Raw genomic sequence first — 18790 nt, 5'->3', positions numbered from 1 at the left:
GTAAGGCGGAGGGCGGTGGGGCCGTACCGGGAGTCTCCCCGCGGCTGGGGGCGGCGGGGCCCGGGGCGGGGGCGGCCGCGGGAACTTGGAGCTGCGGGAAACCCCGAAAGAAGCGTCCGCGGAGGCGCCCCGGAGGGAGAAGGCGCTGCAGGTGCCGCTGCCCGCGGGCACCTCCGGGTAACGGCGGGGACAGAGCGGCTGTGATTTAGGGCGCATCGCTCCGCGTACCGTGTTGAGCCCGAGCGTAAATCTTTGAAGCGCGAGTTATATTAACGCTTACATGCATGGGGGCAGAGCGTGCATTAGGGTGCACAGTATAGTCATTCCGAGCCGCTCCGCCACACGCACGTGCGTGGCGCGTTCAAGGTGCGCTCAAACAAAGCGGGAAGCGGCGGCTCCGTCTGACAGCGGCACTGCCCGCGTCGGTGGCTGGGAATGACTTACAAAAACAATTACCATATTTACATAACGCAGCACTGTTTATACACGGGGCTTTGAACCTAAGAGGCGTTCGTGCCCTACATCGCACCATTTCCCGAACCGGGGGAAATTCCTGGAAGTAGGAAACAACGTTTTGTTCATTTCTTCTGCCCCCATTGAAGCGCGAGCTGAGCGCACATCCTCATCTGAGATGTGTAATGCTGCTCCGCAGAGCGCTGCCCGCAGACACGCAGCGTGTCTCCTCCGACAGCTGCTGCCAAAGCAAAACCTAGCGGCTATTAAGGACTTTTTCTTTCTCTCCACAGTTCTTTTCTTCCATCTCCCCCTCATCTCTGGGAGCTCCATCCACGTTGGGATAGGCAACAACTCCAGCCTCTGTAAGTAGTTTCTCCTTATGTCTTAATGCACTAACGCATGCCTTACACCTGTGTACAGCTGTAGGAATAGCATAGCTGAAGTCCTCTGGCAGATAAACATCAATCTGAGCATAAGCAAATCTCTTTTTGACCAGGGAAACAACGGAGTTAACAGAAACTGGGATCTTCACACAGACAAAACACAGAGGTCGGTGAAAGAACAGCCTGCAACAGTGCCACACAACGTGGCCTCAGGCACAGCTACTTCAATCATTTTTTTAATGCTCAGCATTTTCTCCCACAACAAATTAACACAGAGCTGCTGCAACTGATCTACAAATTGAGCACATCAGTCAAAACTGATATCATTTTGGCACTCACTAATATAACGTGGCTAAAAAATCACTTCCAATCACTGAAATAAAATGCAGAAATATGCCTCCCTCCCACTCTTCCCTTTATGACCAACTTTGGTATTTATTCTGTGGAAGTTTTCTGAAAGAACATAGTAAGAGTCAGCTCTGCCCCTGGCACTGCCTGTCCTTCAGCAGAAAGCCGCGTGTGTGAAAGGAACCACACAAACATGTCCAAGCCCTCTGATAAAAGAATGAAAAATGAAAAAGTACTGCTGGTTGTAAGTATTAATTGTTATTAACCAACAGCCATCATTTGCAGTACATCAGTGAAGGACCCCGTGCTGCAGGGCTGCAGGCAGCAGAGCTGGGCTGCTCTGTACTGCACGTGCTGCTCCCCCTCCTCCTCCCCAAGAAGTCCCAGATTTCCTTACAGGGTAAAGAAACGTACTTGAAGGGCAGGTAAAAGAAAACAAACCACCTGGTTTTCAGTCAGATCTTCAGCAGTTCAGTACATACATATCAGCTATTTGAAGAACACGGCTCCTTTATGGCTAGAAAGTGACTATGTAATTATGTATTTAAAGATTTGTGGGTCTTTCTGATAACTGTATTGGATGATAATGCATCTCAGAGTACAAGGAGTGCCCAGAGGTTTGTAAAATGTTCATTTGGATGCCTGACTCGAGACAAACAGAAGTACGAAGTACTTCTTACGCAGCAGTGTTTAACATTCAGCCTTAAGACTCCCGTGTTCAAACCCGTGCCCCTCTTGAGCTGCATTATCTCACCAAGCCAAGAAGGAACAAACGGGCTCATGCTGTAGCTTTCTGTACACAAGCGCCCACAGCCAGGCTCAGGGATGTGCCTTAAGAACGCAGTTTTGTGGTGAGCCATGGTCCCAGGGAGGCAGTGGATCCCACTGCATGATGCCTTGAGAATGTTGGGGATGAAAGCACCAACCTCTGCCCTCCCTTCCGGCCTGTCCTCCAGCAGCACTGCCAGGAGCCTGTGATGCAGGCTAACACACTGCAGCTGCCCCTCTTCCCCAAACACCCAACAAAGCTCCATCCCTACAGTGATCTGCTCTTAATTTCCTTTCAGTGATTTTTCCTCAAAGTACAGATGTCTTCTGAAGGCAGCACACAGGTCCCTTATCCCCTCCCTTAAACGCACAGCCCATATCTCCTCACAGTTTTCCACCTCAGGCTTTAATGCCTTAAATTGTGAAGAAGTAAAAAGTGTTCAAATGCCTCCAAAACTACACCTTGGAATTGTTCATTCTTCTCCCCTATCTGTCTTCTATCAATTTATTTTATGATGGCTTGGTATCATCTCAGTTACTCACATCAAGAATGGTTTTAATTTATTCGATCACATTCCACACTAGGCAGGTATCTGTTTGTCAGCAAGCCTCACAGTTCCCCAGCCTTGTTTATGAGGATGTAGGCTGACAATGCCAAATCATCCATTCCCCTGTAACTGCTGACCAAATACCTTGGTTTCAGCAGCTTCTTCCCATCCTACCTCCCATGTCTGATTTAATTTTTTCATGGAGAGAACAACAGACTAGAATTCATTCCTGTGCAACTACTGTGCAGAAGGACACAGAGTTCAACCTTGCTCCCTACTGAATAAATGGTAGTAAAGCTTTAGTTTTTGAAAGAGACCCAATGAAATCTCTAGGAGTAAGGCTGAGAAGCATCTCAGACAAGAGCAAGGGGAGATGTTCTGGAGGTGCTGAGCACTATTAGCTCAGGCAGTCCATCATTTTGTTACTGTGTAATGACTGGACTTGGGCTAGATGCTCAATGCAGTAGATGCCCAGACACCTCTTGTATGACACTGAAAGACAGACTATGAGTTTTTGTGGTCTTCTTAAAAGTAACTGTCTTCAGATGCTTTGGAACTTTGGCTTCAAACTGAGAGCTGGCAGAAGCAAACAATTCAATTTATGCAAATAGTCGATTTAGCTCCAGAACTTATTACATATTTTGCTACAACTTCCTGCACCCCCTCAGACTTTTTGTTTTAATTGACGATATTATGACATTAAGAAACCTGCAATCTCAGAGAGCCTGTGTGAAAATACTTCGCTGGAAGGCATTCCAGCCAAAGCCATCATAGATCACCATCTATTCTTCATGCAAATCTTGCTTGTACCACACATTCTTTCCTGGGCCTCTATAAGTTTCTTATCTTTAATAGCTTTTGTTCAGTTCCAAGTATGTTAATCCCTCTACTCATATCATTACAATGAGAATCTCTCTTTCAGGATTGTATTATAAGGGATATATAAATAAATAGTTCAATACATGCAATTTCTCTCCTCTTTTTGAATCTCTCTTCTTTTTGAATCTCTTTTGAATCTCTCCTCTTGGCAATTAATCTTTTGTAGTTTCAGGCTTTAACATGAAAAACGTGGTTTTTCATAGAAACGGCTCTCCAAGCATATGATCTATAAAGGCTTTCGGCACGCTCAGTTTATGGTGATCTACCTGCAAACATGTGATAGGATTACTTCTATCAGTGCAATGGACATGTAGAAGACCCAACTAAAACTAAAGCTTTATCATGCCATGTCCTGAACAGAGCAATTGGCCTTGTCCGCACAGATTGCAGGTGCCTAGATAAGACAAAAAGTTGGAAGAGAAAAACAGTAATAGAGACATTATTTGTTTTGAATTTCATAGCAATCCAAGGAGAAGGGCAGGCTCTCCAAGCTCCCCAGCTCTTACCTGCCCATTATTTGGCATACACACATTGCAAAGACAGAAACAAAGAGCAGCTATTTGGGATGACTGACTTTTAAGTATAATTTGAAAGGTATGTTGAACTACACCAATAATCAAGCTCCTCATACTAAATAAGCTTGTAAAGTCAGACGTTCAAAAGAATACAGGTCATTCAATAGCAGATTGACAAAACAATTACGATGTATTCATAACCATTGTGTGCTGGGGTACATGCTGTACAGTACCCCACCTCAGCCCCAATTGAAACCATCACAACATACAGGAGGAGCACAAAAGAGATACACTGAGAACAAAACTCGTTTGGTTTTTTTTCCATATTGCACTGCCCCTTATGGTACATGTGATGATCTTTGATATTTTTTTCAGTTTTGCCAGTCAGTTTGAAGGAAAATACACCATCAAAAAGCACATACAAGGACAATTTCTAAAAGGATTGTACCTTAACCTAAATTTGATGTGATCATTTTCACATTCTTAAACTACAAATGTTAACTTTATAAATTCATTCAAATGCGTACTGATTTGGAATACAGCCCCTGGAGACTGCCATCACACCTGGGATGGAACAGGTCCGCTTAGAATTGGGATGTGTTTCTCTGGAGGAAACTTTGTTAGCTCCCTCTCATCCATAAGAAAAACTTTTCAAATCTTTCTCAAGGCAAAATGTACTTTAAAGACAAAATACTGTGTTCTAGCTCCTACCAAGACAGTTTCATCTGTGAGAAAAGGCATTGCTTTCCAAGATGATGTTTCTGTCTGCACTGCAAAAGAAACTCGATTACCTAGAATTTGAACATTACTAGTTGTTCAGTCAATGCTAAGGGTGAATTTTTACCTTCCTCTGTCCACAAGTGCTCCATGAGGCCTGGACTTCCGTTTATTCCTAAAAAAAGTATTTGCATATTTTTTGTCCACAAGTTTGGGTGGGGATTTTGCAGCTTCCCTTAGGAATAGTTGGAATATTTGCATCACCTGGGTTCACAGAAGACATAATTTACTTTTGCTATACCTAGGACATGTAAGCTTTTGGGTACGGGCTTGCACACACACATACACACTCCTTTACTGATATTGTCCTATACTACTTTTTAACTCAAAGAATTGCATCTGCCGTAAAGCTTCTCATAGTTTAGAATGCTGGTAGTTCTCCCTGAGGGTAATAAAATGTTGCGGCAGTTTCCTTGCCTTTTCATGAGGCATGCACCCCAAAGTGGCCTACAAAATTCAAGAACTGCTTTCTGGATGAGACCAGAGAGTTGTTTGTTTGTAAGTTGCTGTAAAGTACCAGTAAAGTGGTTGAAAGTAAAACAGGCTTTTGATGCCACGTGAACTGAACTGCAGAAAAACTTCTTACATCAAAAAGGGATGAAATTGTAGGCATTGGCGTAAGAGAATTTTGTCCAGCTGACACAGAGACTGAGCAAGAAAGATACAGAAGAGTATAGACTGGAGCAAGTTCTAAGAGGATTACAATCATTAAGGCAACTTCAAACTAGCTGATGAACTAAATGAACTCCGTGGAAAATATGACTGTATTCATGAGATGCATTCTGGGACCAACTGCTTTAACAAATTTGTTACTGTTTTTTCATTGGCATCATTTTCTTGCAGATAAATGCCTTCTTAATATCTGCAATAACAACATAAATAGTCCAAAGTTAACAAAGTTCTTCCATTTCTACAATGTTTGGTACCACAAAATAATGACTGCATAGCTCCTGCTTCTTTACTATTTTAACTCTTTGAGAAAAACAGGCAGGAATCTCCACAGCCTTCACTGCAGGAAGCTGTATTCTATGTCACCCAGAGATGCCTGAGGTGGCCACCCCCAGAACAGCAGTCATTTGGGAAACGTACTGCAAGGTTTTCCAAAAGCACAGAACACTACGATCTGATTGCTGGCCTCTGGATTGCAGAGCTGCCAGGTACAAGCATACAATCAAAGATTTACTGTAACTGTTTGTCGTCAGTGCTGGCAATATTTATAAATGCACTTGGGGTACTGACATTTTCCACTGGAGCAGCTGTGTGGAGAATTGGAAATCATGACCAATTACGCCTAGCTGCAGGATTTTGCAGCTATGAAGGCTAACAAAAAAAGCTCTGAATTAAAAACACCGGAGAGCTAACAAAAACCTGATTTAGAGGAACTGACGGTTCTGTCGGGAACCCGTTTGCAACACTGGCCCTGTGAGTGTTTGCTCTCAGGAGCTGGTGTTGTTCAGGTTGGGTTTGAACGTTTACTTGCCTGCATTTGGAAGGTTTAGATTGCTCATTCAAAGTAACCTGAATAAAGCTGTAGTACTTAGGGTGATTTAAAGGTGAGGAGTTTTTCTGCCCAGAGGGTCTTCCTTGCCAAACTTCCAATACTTTTTATTCTGTCATTAATGAAGTCTTCTTTCTGCTCTACTTCTGTTCCTCATTATTGAAGGCCCAACAAAACTGTACAACAAAACGATGAAATGATGTTGGCACTTCCACTTACACACCCAGATGCACATGTCAGAAAACAGCTCCCTTTTATCCACCATTGAAAAAATTCGAGTTCAATTGCACCACTATTAAAATGTAAAAACAAACAAACAAACAAACAAGAAACATGAAAATCTTCTTTGAAAATATACTTTCTTTCCTCTCTTGTCCTGGACAACTATCAAACTGGTAGAGGGTTGTGAAAAAGTTACATCTACAGCTAGGAAGCCATAATTCAGACTTATGCAAGATAGCAAAACCTTTTTTTTCCCCCCCATCTGTGTGTATTAAGCTGGGGCAAAGATGGACTGTTTTGTTTTGGACGTTAGGGCACGTAAGTAATGCAGGAGGCTCTGGAACACAATGCCCTCATAATTTCTTTACTGCATTTCACCTACAGCTCAGCTGTCTCCAGCACTATTGAAGTGATCTGAAACAACAACGTAGGAGGTATTTGGTTTGGTCTCAGACCATTCTGACATCTAACAGTGAAGAGAACATTTCCATCCCCCCACAGCACTTGAAATAGCAGGCGCACTGACTTTCAGCGGCCACAAAGCCGTGTTACTCAGGAATACTCAGGAAGAAGCTGTTACACAAAGTCACCAGTCGTTTCTCCCCCTTGCAGATGAGCAGAGCATTCTGCCATGTAAGAAGGAAGAACTGCAGTGTGGCACCGGGCTCTGCCTCTCCAACTGGCTGCGCTGCCACTACAGGAAGGACTGCGGCCGGGACTACATGTCCATCCAGCTGACGTGCTCCAGTGAGTCACCCTGCCCTCCAAAGCAGGGCACACTCCTGCAAATCTGTATCTGTTTTTTCAATGGATCTGTTTGTAGCAGGACTGTGCTGTACACAGGAGATTTGGTTTAGTTTTGCTGTTGCAAGGATATGGATATTTATAGGTTTATTTACTTACGTCTGAATCATTTATGCTACATGCTGATTGCAAGTGGAATAGTAAACAAATATCAGCGGTAGTGGGAATGGAATATTTGGTCCAGATCAAAATGCATTAAGCTAATGTATTGTGAAGGATGCCGCTCTGAAATGCCAGTTGGGAAAATAAAATTAAAAAGCTTAAAAAAGGGCGGGCGTCATTGCCAGAACCAATTAGGCACTGGCAGCTCTGCAGAGCAGGTTGGCTGGGCACCCTGTGCTCCAAAATGGCAGTGTGAAAAAATCCACAGCAGCCGATCAGAGCAACACCCAGGGAGGCTGGAGGAGAGGGAAGCACTACAGGTCAGCAATGCCCAGTGCAGTTACCAGCCACAGGGTGACTGCTGCAAGTGTGCAGAGAGGTTCAGCCATCTGTTTTGGAGCACAGATTTGTCACAAAAGTTGAAAGATGAATTGGAGGATTTCTGATGAACAGAAGTGCAGCAATCCCAGCAGTAGCCTTTTACAAACAAACTTCTTAGCCTTTTCTGATATATTCTTTTTAACATATGCATTTTGTATCTAGCAACAACTAGGAGCACAAATACTTTTAGATCACTGTTTTACATGTTACAAGTGGGACTGATCACATACTGCTGTCACTAATTACCTGCCAGAGATGTGCATTGAATTTTTAATTTAATACTGTACACAGAAGAACATAGCCACAACTCTGCAGAGATACCAGAAGTTAAAACAGAGAAAGCAGACAGACAGCTCTGGGCACAGGAAAGTGAACAGAAAACCTGAGTTCCAGGGGGGAGCCTGGCACATGGCATCCTCCAGTGGTATTCAGAGTGTGGGGCCACGACAGAGCTGAAGTGAAGGCGAAGTGCAGGCAGGAGGTCCTCAGCTCCATCTGCTCAGCCTGGGCATCTGTGCTTGCCACACGAGCTGGCTTTGCAGTGGAGATCAAGCATTAATACAACACAGGCACTCTATAGAATTGATCACAGTCATTAAACAGAGCAGGCTCCAGGTCCATGGAGCGTGGAGAGATAATGAGCTTATGACTGAGCATGCAGAAGGACTGCAGATAGCGTGGGCAGGAAGACACAAGGCCTGAATGTAGGCAAGACCTCAGCTTCTTATGCTGTAGTTGTTAACACTATCAGCAGAGATTAGAGCTAGTGATGGGATTTTCTGCAGCAACGTGTTGGGGAGTGGTGGTGGAAGATCTGTGGGAATACAGCAGTTCTGATGGTCTTGTATCTTGCCTGGATCACGTGAAAACCTTTCAGCAACTTCCAACTGACAGAAGTATGCATTATTTTCTGCCCTTCCATAGGAGCGTGTGCATGGAGTAAGAAATAAGTTGCAACCAGCACTTCCTCATATATGCAGAAACATATTTTTCTAAATGCAAAGCTGTCAGTTGAGCACTAATAAGCTATGACAGTGGCAGTTGACAAAACAGAGTCAGTCACAGGCTTGCTCTGAATACAGTACAGATTTAAGAACTCAAAACCACAAAACCAAGAGATGATTTGCAGTGGTTACGGAAGTGCTCAAAATCACAAACTGCCTAAGAGGAGAAATTCATGATTTTTCAATGTAAAGACTGATTTTCAGTTCACAGCTGAACTTGAGCAGTGTCATCCAGCAAGGCACTAACACCTGTCACTTCATCTGCACCTTACAGACAAAGGAATGTTTCAGACAAGGCAGGTGCCAAAGCACCTATGTTGTGTGCTGATCCTGCTGAACGATAGCAGGGCCTGTTAGAAGATGAGCACCAACAGAAAGCCTGTATGGAAAGATACAGTTAGATCTGGGGCGGCTGCTTCAGCCCCCTGCTGCCTGGTGCTGAGGGGCAGGGCAGCGGGAGCAGGGCAAAGGGAGGGTTGATGGATTGCCCCACACTGTGAGCACTGGCAAACAGAATGTACATTTACTCCAGGAGATCTGGGGGCTTATCAGAATTTAAAGAGAGCATGAGATCTGTTTTCTAAACATTGGCAGCGCATCAATCACCAGTGCAAACTAATGACAGAGAAAAGGGAAATGATTCCTGTTCACTGTGCCATTAACACCTAACAATATCCTGAATTCACTTACATAGGCATTCAGTTGGAATAAAATAGCATTTATAAAATCAGATACAGCAGTGTCTGTAACGGGGACTTCCTGTGTCAGTGACATCACCACATGAATAAGAAAAAAGCTATGAGGATAAACAGAACCTCAGAAATGAGAGCTCTGGTGGTTTTTCCCAGCTTAGGGTAGATTTCTACCCTCCATAATTCCTTACCTCACAAAGTAGTTCTTTTCATAGCGTAGTCTAGGAGCTTAATTTTAGTATTTAAGAGTCCAAACACTAACACAGAAGTATTTTATTTAATGTGCAGTTACCATGAAATTCAGCCAAATGGGAAAGAACATGAACTATTTCAAGTGCATTTGAAGTACAAATATATTTGACTATCCTTCCTGTATCAGCGAGCCAGAATCAACTGGATTCTTGCATCTTTATTCCCTTTCTCCCCTTTCTCTTTCTTATGCTTCCTTCTCTGAAACTGATTGACAGTGATTTTTTGCCATTAAATCCCCTTGAATCAGAGGTAGAGCCACAGCTGTCATAATGAAAGCATTGTACTGCAGGAACTAAAGTGAAGCAGCCCTGAGAAGCAATGCATAGATTTGTTCCAGTTGAGAAAACAAGCTAATATTTCCATTGCCGTAAGAGGAAATCAAATGTATAATCTTTGCTCAAAGGCTAACCATATATTTCTTCAGAAAATACACTCACCAAAATAGTGCTGACCTGTGGCACTTAAGATGTACTTGCCCCAGCTACTCTCTGCTTCCAGTCCTCAGCCAGCTACTTAGAATAGAAGCTCACACACACACCAAGTTTTTAGCTGTCTTTTTGTGTCTCATACTATCTATATGTATTTTTTAAGGTTGAATTATCTACCTAGAGGATTTCATGAACTCACGAGAAAGCAGTATTAAAGGCTAAAATTCTGCTTCAGATTTAAACATTTGCACTGGAATGAAGAGATCTGCCCCACTAAAGCTAAAGACAGTCATAACCCATGCTGTAGTCATATTATTTTGCAAAACTTACAGTAACTGTCCTCCACGACGATTTACTTAAGGTTAATATTAACAGGAGCCAGATCTAAGTTTGTTTTAAAAGCTTCATCTACCCAGATAATTCCACAAATTGTCTTTCCATTAAGCAACACAATCTAAATTGCTTTAATTGAAGCTTTATATAATATTACGTAGGTAATCCTGCCTATAGAAAACCCTGCTTGGAGTCAGCTAAGGAATTAACAATTTACTCCTGAGATGACTGGAAAAAGTATGTTTTAATACTAGCCAGTCTTTGAGTTTGGACAGCTTGTGTTGAAAAAGCAGATTTCAGGACATGCAACTCTGACATGCAGCTCTTCAAATAGCAGTGACAACAGTCACTGAAAATATTAAATTATAACATAATGAAAATATCCTTTTGTTTTTATCCATTCCAAGTTAATTCCATTAGATGTCCTTGTAAACTCGTTCCATCTGAAGAAATGTGTTGTTTCACTGTCTCCTTACAAATCTGTATCCAGGTACAGATAATAATACTGAATTACTTGATAGGATATAAAGACTTGCTGGTTCAGCTTCACAGTGAAAAATTATCAGTAATATTGTTATATTTTGAAATATATTGAAATACTTTCCTGGTGGCATTGTTACTGGAAGAGAGCTGAGGAGTTTCTGTCAAGGTCATATGCCAGAGGCTGCTCTGTGAACCTGCAAACAGGTGAGGAACCGATCCAGTTACAGAGGTGTCTCAATGCACCTTTTCCTTTGAAAAGACTATATGAATTTCAAAATAGACGGCTTTAAATCCTGTAGGTAAATTCTATTATAATTTGTCCATAATACAAGCTTTCAAAAAGACAAGAAAAAGAGCCCATCAGCTAGACAAACACCATTCCCACAGCACAAATGCATAAAATGGTGACACAGTTTTTGAATGCACATTTCAGCAGTCTCTGAATTGGAGAGTTTAGTATGAATAAAATCAAGGTATTTAAAGTGCATGAAGGATGCACACAAACACTGTCCTGAATGGAGACACAACTCCTTTGTCCACAAGCTCTTTCTCAGGAAATAGCAGGACCCAGCTTGTTGGCACAGCAGCTTTACAAAACATTAGTTATGTGTGAAACACAGCATGTAGGGGAAGTGAAAATCAGATGAAGACTAGAGAGCAAGTAGAAAAAGTCTGGGCCAGGGGACATAAAACCTCCTAAAAATCTTCAACTCAGATATGCCTTAAGTCATGACACATAATTTGATCAGTTTCATATGAGCGACTAACAGAAGACATTTGTTCAGATCATTATATTGCAATATCTTTTACACTTGCCAGGCTTTCTTTCAGAGCGCACAGTGGCAAATACGTGCACACTGTATACAAATACATAAGCAGGGCAGAAAGAAAAATACGGAATGGTGAACAAGATATTCTTTTTATCTGTCTTACTCAGCACTGTCAGGCTCTCATAAACAACAGTAACTCCCAGCACTGACAAATGCTGTTTATTAAGGAACTGAATGCTGCTGACACCCTTTCTGTGAGGGGAGAAGCAGAAGTTGTGCTGCAGTTTGCTGCTGAGGGCCAAAGAAACTTGTGCTGGTGGTGTGAGAAAGGAAGACTGAGGAGTTCAGGGTCTAACTTAGGTCATGTTCTGTCTGAAGGTGCTGGGAAGTTCTTCACCAGCTTTGTAGCACTGCACGTGTCATGGAAGTTATGCGTGCTTTGCTGGGTTCTTTGCTGGGAGCTCAGCATGCTTTTATAACAAACCTCAGGGCAACTGCAGGGATTACTTTTGTTTTCTGTGGATCCAGTTGTCTGCCCGCAGGACTGCTGGATTAATTTGATCTTGAATTTGTAAAAATATATGAATTTCTGTACACAAAAAGCAGTGGTGGAAACTCAGAGAACGTGCTGTGCCAGGTGACAACAGGAGCAGGTTGGGCTGGAGCAGCAGCTACATGGCTGTGCTCTAACAGAACAGCCGTGCTGGGGATTCTCCCAAGAGAGAAACATGTCAGAACTGACACAATGTTTGCAGCAATAAGCTGTGTTGGCAAAATTCTTGTAGATGTCACCAAAATGTAAATGAACTCCACTGACTCAGGGAAGCAGTCTCCAGCAGACAGAGACACAGAACGTATTTGCATTTAGCAGGGGATTACAAATATCATTGTTCTCTCAGACTGAAACTCCTGGCTCGGTGTCAGCAGTGCAGGGATGCGTTTCTTTTCCTTGAAGCTTTAAAAGCAAAAGAATAAAATGTGTATCCCCATGCTTGCCAGCGAGCTGCTTTTCACATGTTGCTTCAGGAATCCCAATTCTGAAGACTGGGAATATGGGGGAGTGCAGACACAGTCTGGATATGCTGACATTGTGCAGTTTCAGTTTATTGTTTGGTGCTTGAAAAATTGCCTTCTTTGTCTCATGAGAGATACTGGCATCCTCATAGCTTGCAGGTTGACAGTATTGAAAACCTCTTGACAGTAACACCATTCCCTCCCTTTGAAAAGGGAACAAGCATTTAGATTTGGAGGCCAAGCTGCAGTTCCCTATGAGCCCTGCTACACAGGGAAACACCGTGCTCTACCACACTTACAGCAGCAGCACACCTGCAGCATCAGTGATACTGGGATCATTCTGCGGGGAATCTGCTCCCTTTGCTGGTCATTTCACCCAAACCAGAAGGGAAGGGATCAGCTGGGAAGCCTCCCTCTGTCTTCTCCACCATTATGAAGGACAGGTGAAGTGGCATTCACCAGGAAAACTAAAGCATGCCTAAAAGTCAGCATCTCTCCTAACACACTATAGAGACATGAAAACCTTGTTTCAGTCTGCTAAACTGCAGTGAATAAAGCCTGATTTTATCAGTAGGATTGCAAGCAAGACTGAGAAGAGCTCTTTGTTAAAGGATGATAAGTGAAAGTTAAGATTAAGGCTGACATTAGGAAAACCGATTTCATATTAATCTTGATTTGGGATCACAACACAGTGACTATTTGTAAAAATACATGCATATACCCATTTGCAGACATGGGTTTGATGGCTTTTCATATTAAATTATCTCAAGTAAGAACGCAAAGAACAGCGTTTACAGAGTTAGGAAGAATCTCAGAATTGCCAGTGGAGAAAAAAAAAGTCACAGAAATAATAAAACCATTACTAAAAAGTACATTTTAAATCCAATTCAGGGAACTTGCAAATAAGGATTACAGTTACGGTCCTAACTTATAGATGCTTGTATAGAAGAACAATTAATGTGGCATCATATCATATCATGATCACTGCGCATACATATGCATGTATACCAAAGGTGCACAATGTAAAACCAGCAGGAAAGCATGAATGCAGTTCTGAAAAACAAAACAGAAAACAACAGCATTCCCCCAGCACGTCCTATTAGTGTCCTGCTCATTTTGAATCCTAGCCCAGTTAAGTGCCTGCTTCTTGGTAATTTCGTGTTTGTAAATAATTGAAAGATGAGCAGATAACTGAGCCAGTGCACAAGATAATTTGACTTGATTGTTCATTTAATGACTCAAGAACTGGTGATAATGAAAGCTTGTTCAGATAGAGAAGAAGTAGTGCAAAAGACATTAGAGGGTGTCATGCTTTATCACTGATACCTACCCCATAGGCAGTGAGATAGTACAAAAAGACAACTGGTGCTAAATTCTTCACAGGAAGCACAGTCGTAATTCATACAGTCAATAATCGTAATGACAAATACTATCAGTTTACATGCTTCATATTATTCATTACTTCTGTTTCTCTGTAATTTTATAAGGCTGATACGTATGTTTCTTTTGTAGAGTTTTTGGGTAAGCAAACTGATAAACTGAACAGAAGGAATAACCACACAGAGTACTTGGATAGCTCCAATTTCTCTTCCTCGTAGACAGGATTTAACTCCAAGTAACACCAGAGAGGAACTGCAGCAGTAACTTTCCTTTCAGAACCAAAAACCTCACTGAAAATCCTAGCACTTCTTGAATCAGCAAGGTTGCCCACACCTTCACAAGCAGACAGTGCTTGCAAGCTCAGGTATATTGTTAGCAACAAGGCCATCTGTTTTTATCAAATCTTCTTCGCCTGTCCCTTAAATCTGGTATTTCAGCTAACTATGCAGCAGCTGCTATTTAGAAAAACCTGTGATCTCATCTCCAGAAGGCAGGGTATTAATGAGTGAGACAGTAAATATCAATACAGCAATTATTTTAATAATGCAAACAGTATGATATTTCTTGTATCCTAATGCTGTCAGCACAAGGGAGATCAGAGATAGGGTCTGAAATGAAAGTTCCTGCACTGTGTAATCTTCAGTATGGCCTTTAGGACAGACATGACAGCATGCTCAGGCCACTTTCCCCAAGTGTTTAATTGCATGGTCACTGTGAAGATGCTGTCCAGTACAACCCAGACATATCCCACTGTGTTTTGCTAGGATTTCATGTTTCTCTAGTAATCTCGGCACACTGTTTTTTCTCTTTTATTACTTTCAGTGCTACATGATTTTCACAAAGAAGCTTTTTTCAGACTAGTGTTCACTTTTCTGCAGCTCACACACTATTTTCACTGTGTCATATAAAATGGGAGGTATTTTCATGCTGTCAGCTCATTCACAAAAGGACTCATTGCTTGTTAATGCAAAGAATAAGATTTCAATGTGTTTTAACATCTGATTGTCTTTTACATCTCATTGTTCACTCATATGACACTGAATTGGTTCATACATTCACACCAGAATCAGTGTAGCAGCACATTCAGCTACCCCATGCAAATCCTACCCATGTAAGGCCAGGTGCACACAATTAAAATATCTAAATTTAATGACCTCTTTGAGAATGTTATAAACTGTTCGGAGCTTTTTGCATTGCCCTCATATTAAATCACATTCTGAGTTCCCCTATATTACAGGACTATAATGTAGTATGTACCTTTTTGTTGGGAAAGAAAAGCATCTCACTTCACTGTGTGAAGCTTCTTGGCCTCCTTATGAGTATAACTGTAACATTTAATCTGTAGATAAAAATAATTCAGGCAGATAAGAGGAAACTAAAGAAGAGGACTGGATTTCTGATGCGATTCTGTTTTAATTTGCTTTAGGCAACTGTGAAAGTCTTTGCTGTTAACAAATACATTGATGAAAATCCCTTTGCAGTCACGATCAGGATAACCAGGAATAGAAGTAACTTTGTCTTCTATTACAAAATTGTTTATATGTTTCTCCATATATTTGCTTGTGCATTTGAAAGGGAATAGAAGAGGACCTTCCGTCACCCTAGATACCCATTTTTCCCCACTAAGAATCCTACAGCTCTTTCTCAAAAAAAATTTTTTGTAGGTTAATGGGGACAATATAACAGAGGGTTTTCCTCCATTAATATTAATGAAAGTAAAAGCTATAGAATGGCTTGTATGAAGGTGAGCTGGGAGTTAGCAGCAGGGCTCACAAGACAATCAGGGGTCAGTCTGTGCTGCCACAATGGACTAATCGCCAAAAAAAGATCATTTTGCCTTGCCTGAAAAAGCAAATTGTGTCCAGAGATGAAATCACAGTTATTTGATGAACTGTAGGAAGACCAGTTCCTGACCTTTAACACCAGACTGAACATACAAAGCACATCCCTTTGAAGTGAACTCTGCAGCTGTGAGGTGGGAGCTGCTTGGTATTTCTCCGTGCTGTTTCAAGCAGTATCCGTAAAACAGCATTTATTGAGGTAGTCCACCTACATTCATTTTGAACCACCCCTGCAGGACACACTCTTTGTCTGGGACTGAGACATTTTCTTTGTTCAAAACGCTACAGAAATGAGCTGGGCTTACAAACAGCCTGTGTTCCAGTTAAGACTTTGTCAGGTGCTCTCAGTGGGCATTACCGAGGATCTAACCTACAGCACTGCTTATTACAAACATCCACAGAACCCCTGTACATCAAAATTTAATCAACCTGCCTGTAACATACAATTATTTAAACAGACTTCTCTAAGAAAGTAAGCTCTCAGAAAAAAGGCAAAGTTCACGTTCCAGCCTTACTCTGTGTCTTTCCGTTATTCTCCCACCCAATTTCATTCAGCGGCACACAGAGCAGCACTCACTGTAATTTCTGCTTTCTGTACTGATAACTTTTTAAAAACCTCTTTGAAAATAAAAAACAGGTTAGTTTTAAGAACAGGGAGAAATTGCCACAGTCTACCTTTCTCATTGCTTTGAAAGCAACCAGTGCAGCACACACAGACATTTCTGAGGGCATTTGTAAATGTCAGCCCTTCGGATAAGTCTTGTTGTAAGTTAGGGGAAGACCCAGGACTTGTGACTTCTCAGCAGACAGGAAGGCTGCTCTAGCAGCTGTCAGCACTTACCCTATGCTGAAGCTAGCTCCATTTTATGTTTAAAATATGCACCCAAGCATATTGCAGTTTATATAGAAAGGTGAATAAATATATAAACACACTTCCCTAAGGGCCAAACTTTTTTCACGCCCTTTCTCCAATCTCATACGTATTTAAGCACCGTGTGGAACCTATAAAACAAGCTGCATACAGAAGGCAGCAGTGTTATGCGACTCCAAGGAATACACTCCTGCCTTTCGCCTGGGGAGAAGTTGCTTTTTGCAGCCATTCAGTGGCACAGGTCTTCTCTCTTGTTTGTGTGGATTCAACTCAAATATGGAAAGGGCAGAATATCTGATATGGACCCGGCGGCCCCTAACCACTGCACAGAACGCACGTGGGAAGGGGTTGGCTGTATAACAAGTCCTGTACTGATTTACCAGTCATCTACCTAAACAAGTCTTCTACAGCAAGCAACTGGGTTTTAAAGGGGATTTTACCCCCTAAGTTTTACAGTAGTAACGTCTGAGTAATTTAGTTTCTGTAGTTCTTCTGCTGCCCTTGAATTTTCATGGCTCCTTTAGCAGTAAAGACAACAAGTGAGTGCATCCATCCCATGAATCAATCTCTGTTTTGCCATTATCGACATTCCTGCAGCTGTCTCGGCAGAAGCCCTGTTCAGACAAAATCTGAGCGAAACAGCTTCTTAATGGTATGAGAAAAGGCCTGTATTTATGCAGGCAGATGCTGCTATAGCTTTTACAGATACAGATGATAATGTAAGTCATACTGTAGGCACTGTAATTTGTGGGACATCAACACCATTATTCGTATGGAACTGCATAACAACACTACAAAGCCATTTTAATTATTTCAGAAAATTCAAGTCATCTTCAAAGGAAGACATTATATACAATAAGATACATTACATACGATAATACATCTTAAAACAAGCCAGTGTTTGTTAACTGATTTCTCTGTGTCCTACATAACCAGCCAGTTCAGCATTTCTGTTGTCGTTACTTTATACGTAATGAATGTCAATCATTCCCCCCTATGTTTTTGTCTAGTATATCATTACTATTGAAGACTGGAGGTGGGGATGGAATAAGAAATAGGATCATGTCTATGAATAAGAAGCGGTACGTAGCCAACAGTTCCATAAATTATTGTCTGCCCCATAGGTATCTCTTTAGGTCACAGTACAGTTCAGACATAACCTCCTAAAGAGGAGATGCGAGACATCCAGATCCCAGTTCAAGTAGACACACTGATGGGGCAGAACAAAGAATTATTTTCCAGCTACAATTATTCAAAAACCATCCATGTCAAAAGAAAAAGAAAAACTATTACACTGCTACTTTTTTCCCCAAAACTCAAATTAATACATTTATGTGCTGAAATACCAGAAATTCTCATAATACTAGAATTGCCCCATTCAAGTTACTGCCATCCTAGACTGGACTTGAGCTTATGAAAGTAACTTCACCGTAATGGATAAAAGAGATTCTCATTATACTTCTTTCCAAACCCTAACATGGAGTTTCTGAAAAAACATAATAGCTTCAGGTCCTGCTTTTACAATTATATTAGTTCAAAGTTATTTGTATATGAGAAAATAGGGGAAGAAAAATATTGGCCATCACAGAGTGGGCTCCAGAGTGATTTGTTTCACTGCAATGGTATTTATCATGTTGATAAAATAGACCATGGATCTGAAAATTGGAAGATTTTTCCTGTTAATTTGAAAGAGCACCTATACACGCTGCTGTGACATCAACATAATACCCTAAAGCCACAGCATCTGAGAAGATTTATTTTCTCAGCCCTTATGCAGCCCCATTCTCTTTTCTTCTGACATACCCAATTTGCAGGCTGCTGGTGATCCAATCTTATTCATTCTGGCTCTATAATAAGGATGTCAATGCAAGAAGAGAAAAGTCATTATCTGATAGCCAGTAGACATGATAAAAAGGCAGAGGTAGATATCTCAGAGGAAAGGCCACCCTTTCTGCTTTGGATGAGCTCCTCAAGGTCACGGGCAGCTTTTGTACCTGTAAATATGCTCCTAATTCGCTTTAAGCTGAGTGCATCAGATAAC

The 18790-nt window shown here is 41.7% G+C and overlaps 1 protein-coding gene across 2 annotated transcripts in view; it reads left to right on the top strand.

Annotated features, from left to right (window-relative positions):
• Nucleotides 1-671: 671 nt before the first annotated feature.
• The window catches only part of LOC122161876 (protein BEAN1-like), a 37134-nt gene continuing 19015 nt past the window's right edge, over nt 672-18790 (top strand). For both annotated transcript variants that reach the window (XM_042821612.1, XM_042821613.1), the window contains exons 1-2: nt 672-818; nt 7007-7141. In XM_042821612.1, the coding sequence (XP_042677546.1) occupies nt 7117-7141 (25 nt within the window). In that variant the 5' untranslated portion in view covers nt 672-818; nt 7007-7116. The remainder of the gene's footprint in view (nt 819-7006; nt 7142-18790) is intronic.

This window comes from Centrocercus urophasianus, unplaced genomic scaffold, assembly GCF_019232065.1.
Source record: "Centrocercus urophasianus isolate 14NV4802_14NV808 unplaced genomic scaffold, USGS_Curo_1.0 seq_2, whole genome shotgun sequence".
NCBI classification, from domain to species: Eukaryota; Metazoa; Chordata; class Aves; order Galliformes; family Phasianidae; genus Centrocercus; species Centrocercus urophasianus.
The sequence above is the reverse complement of the archived record's forward strand: the minus strand, read 5'-3'. Positions and strand labels throughout refer to the sequence as shown.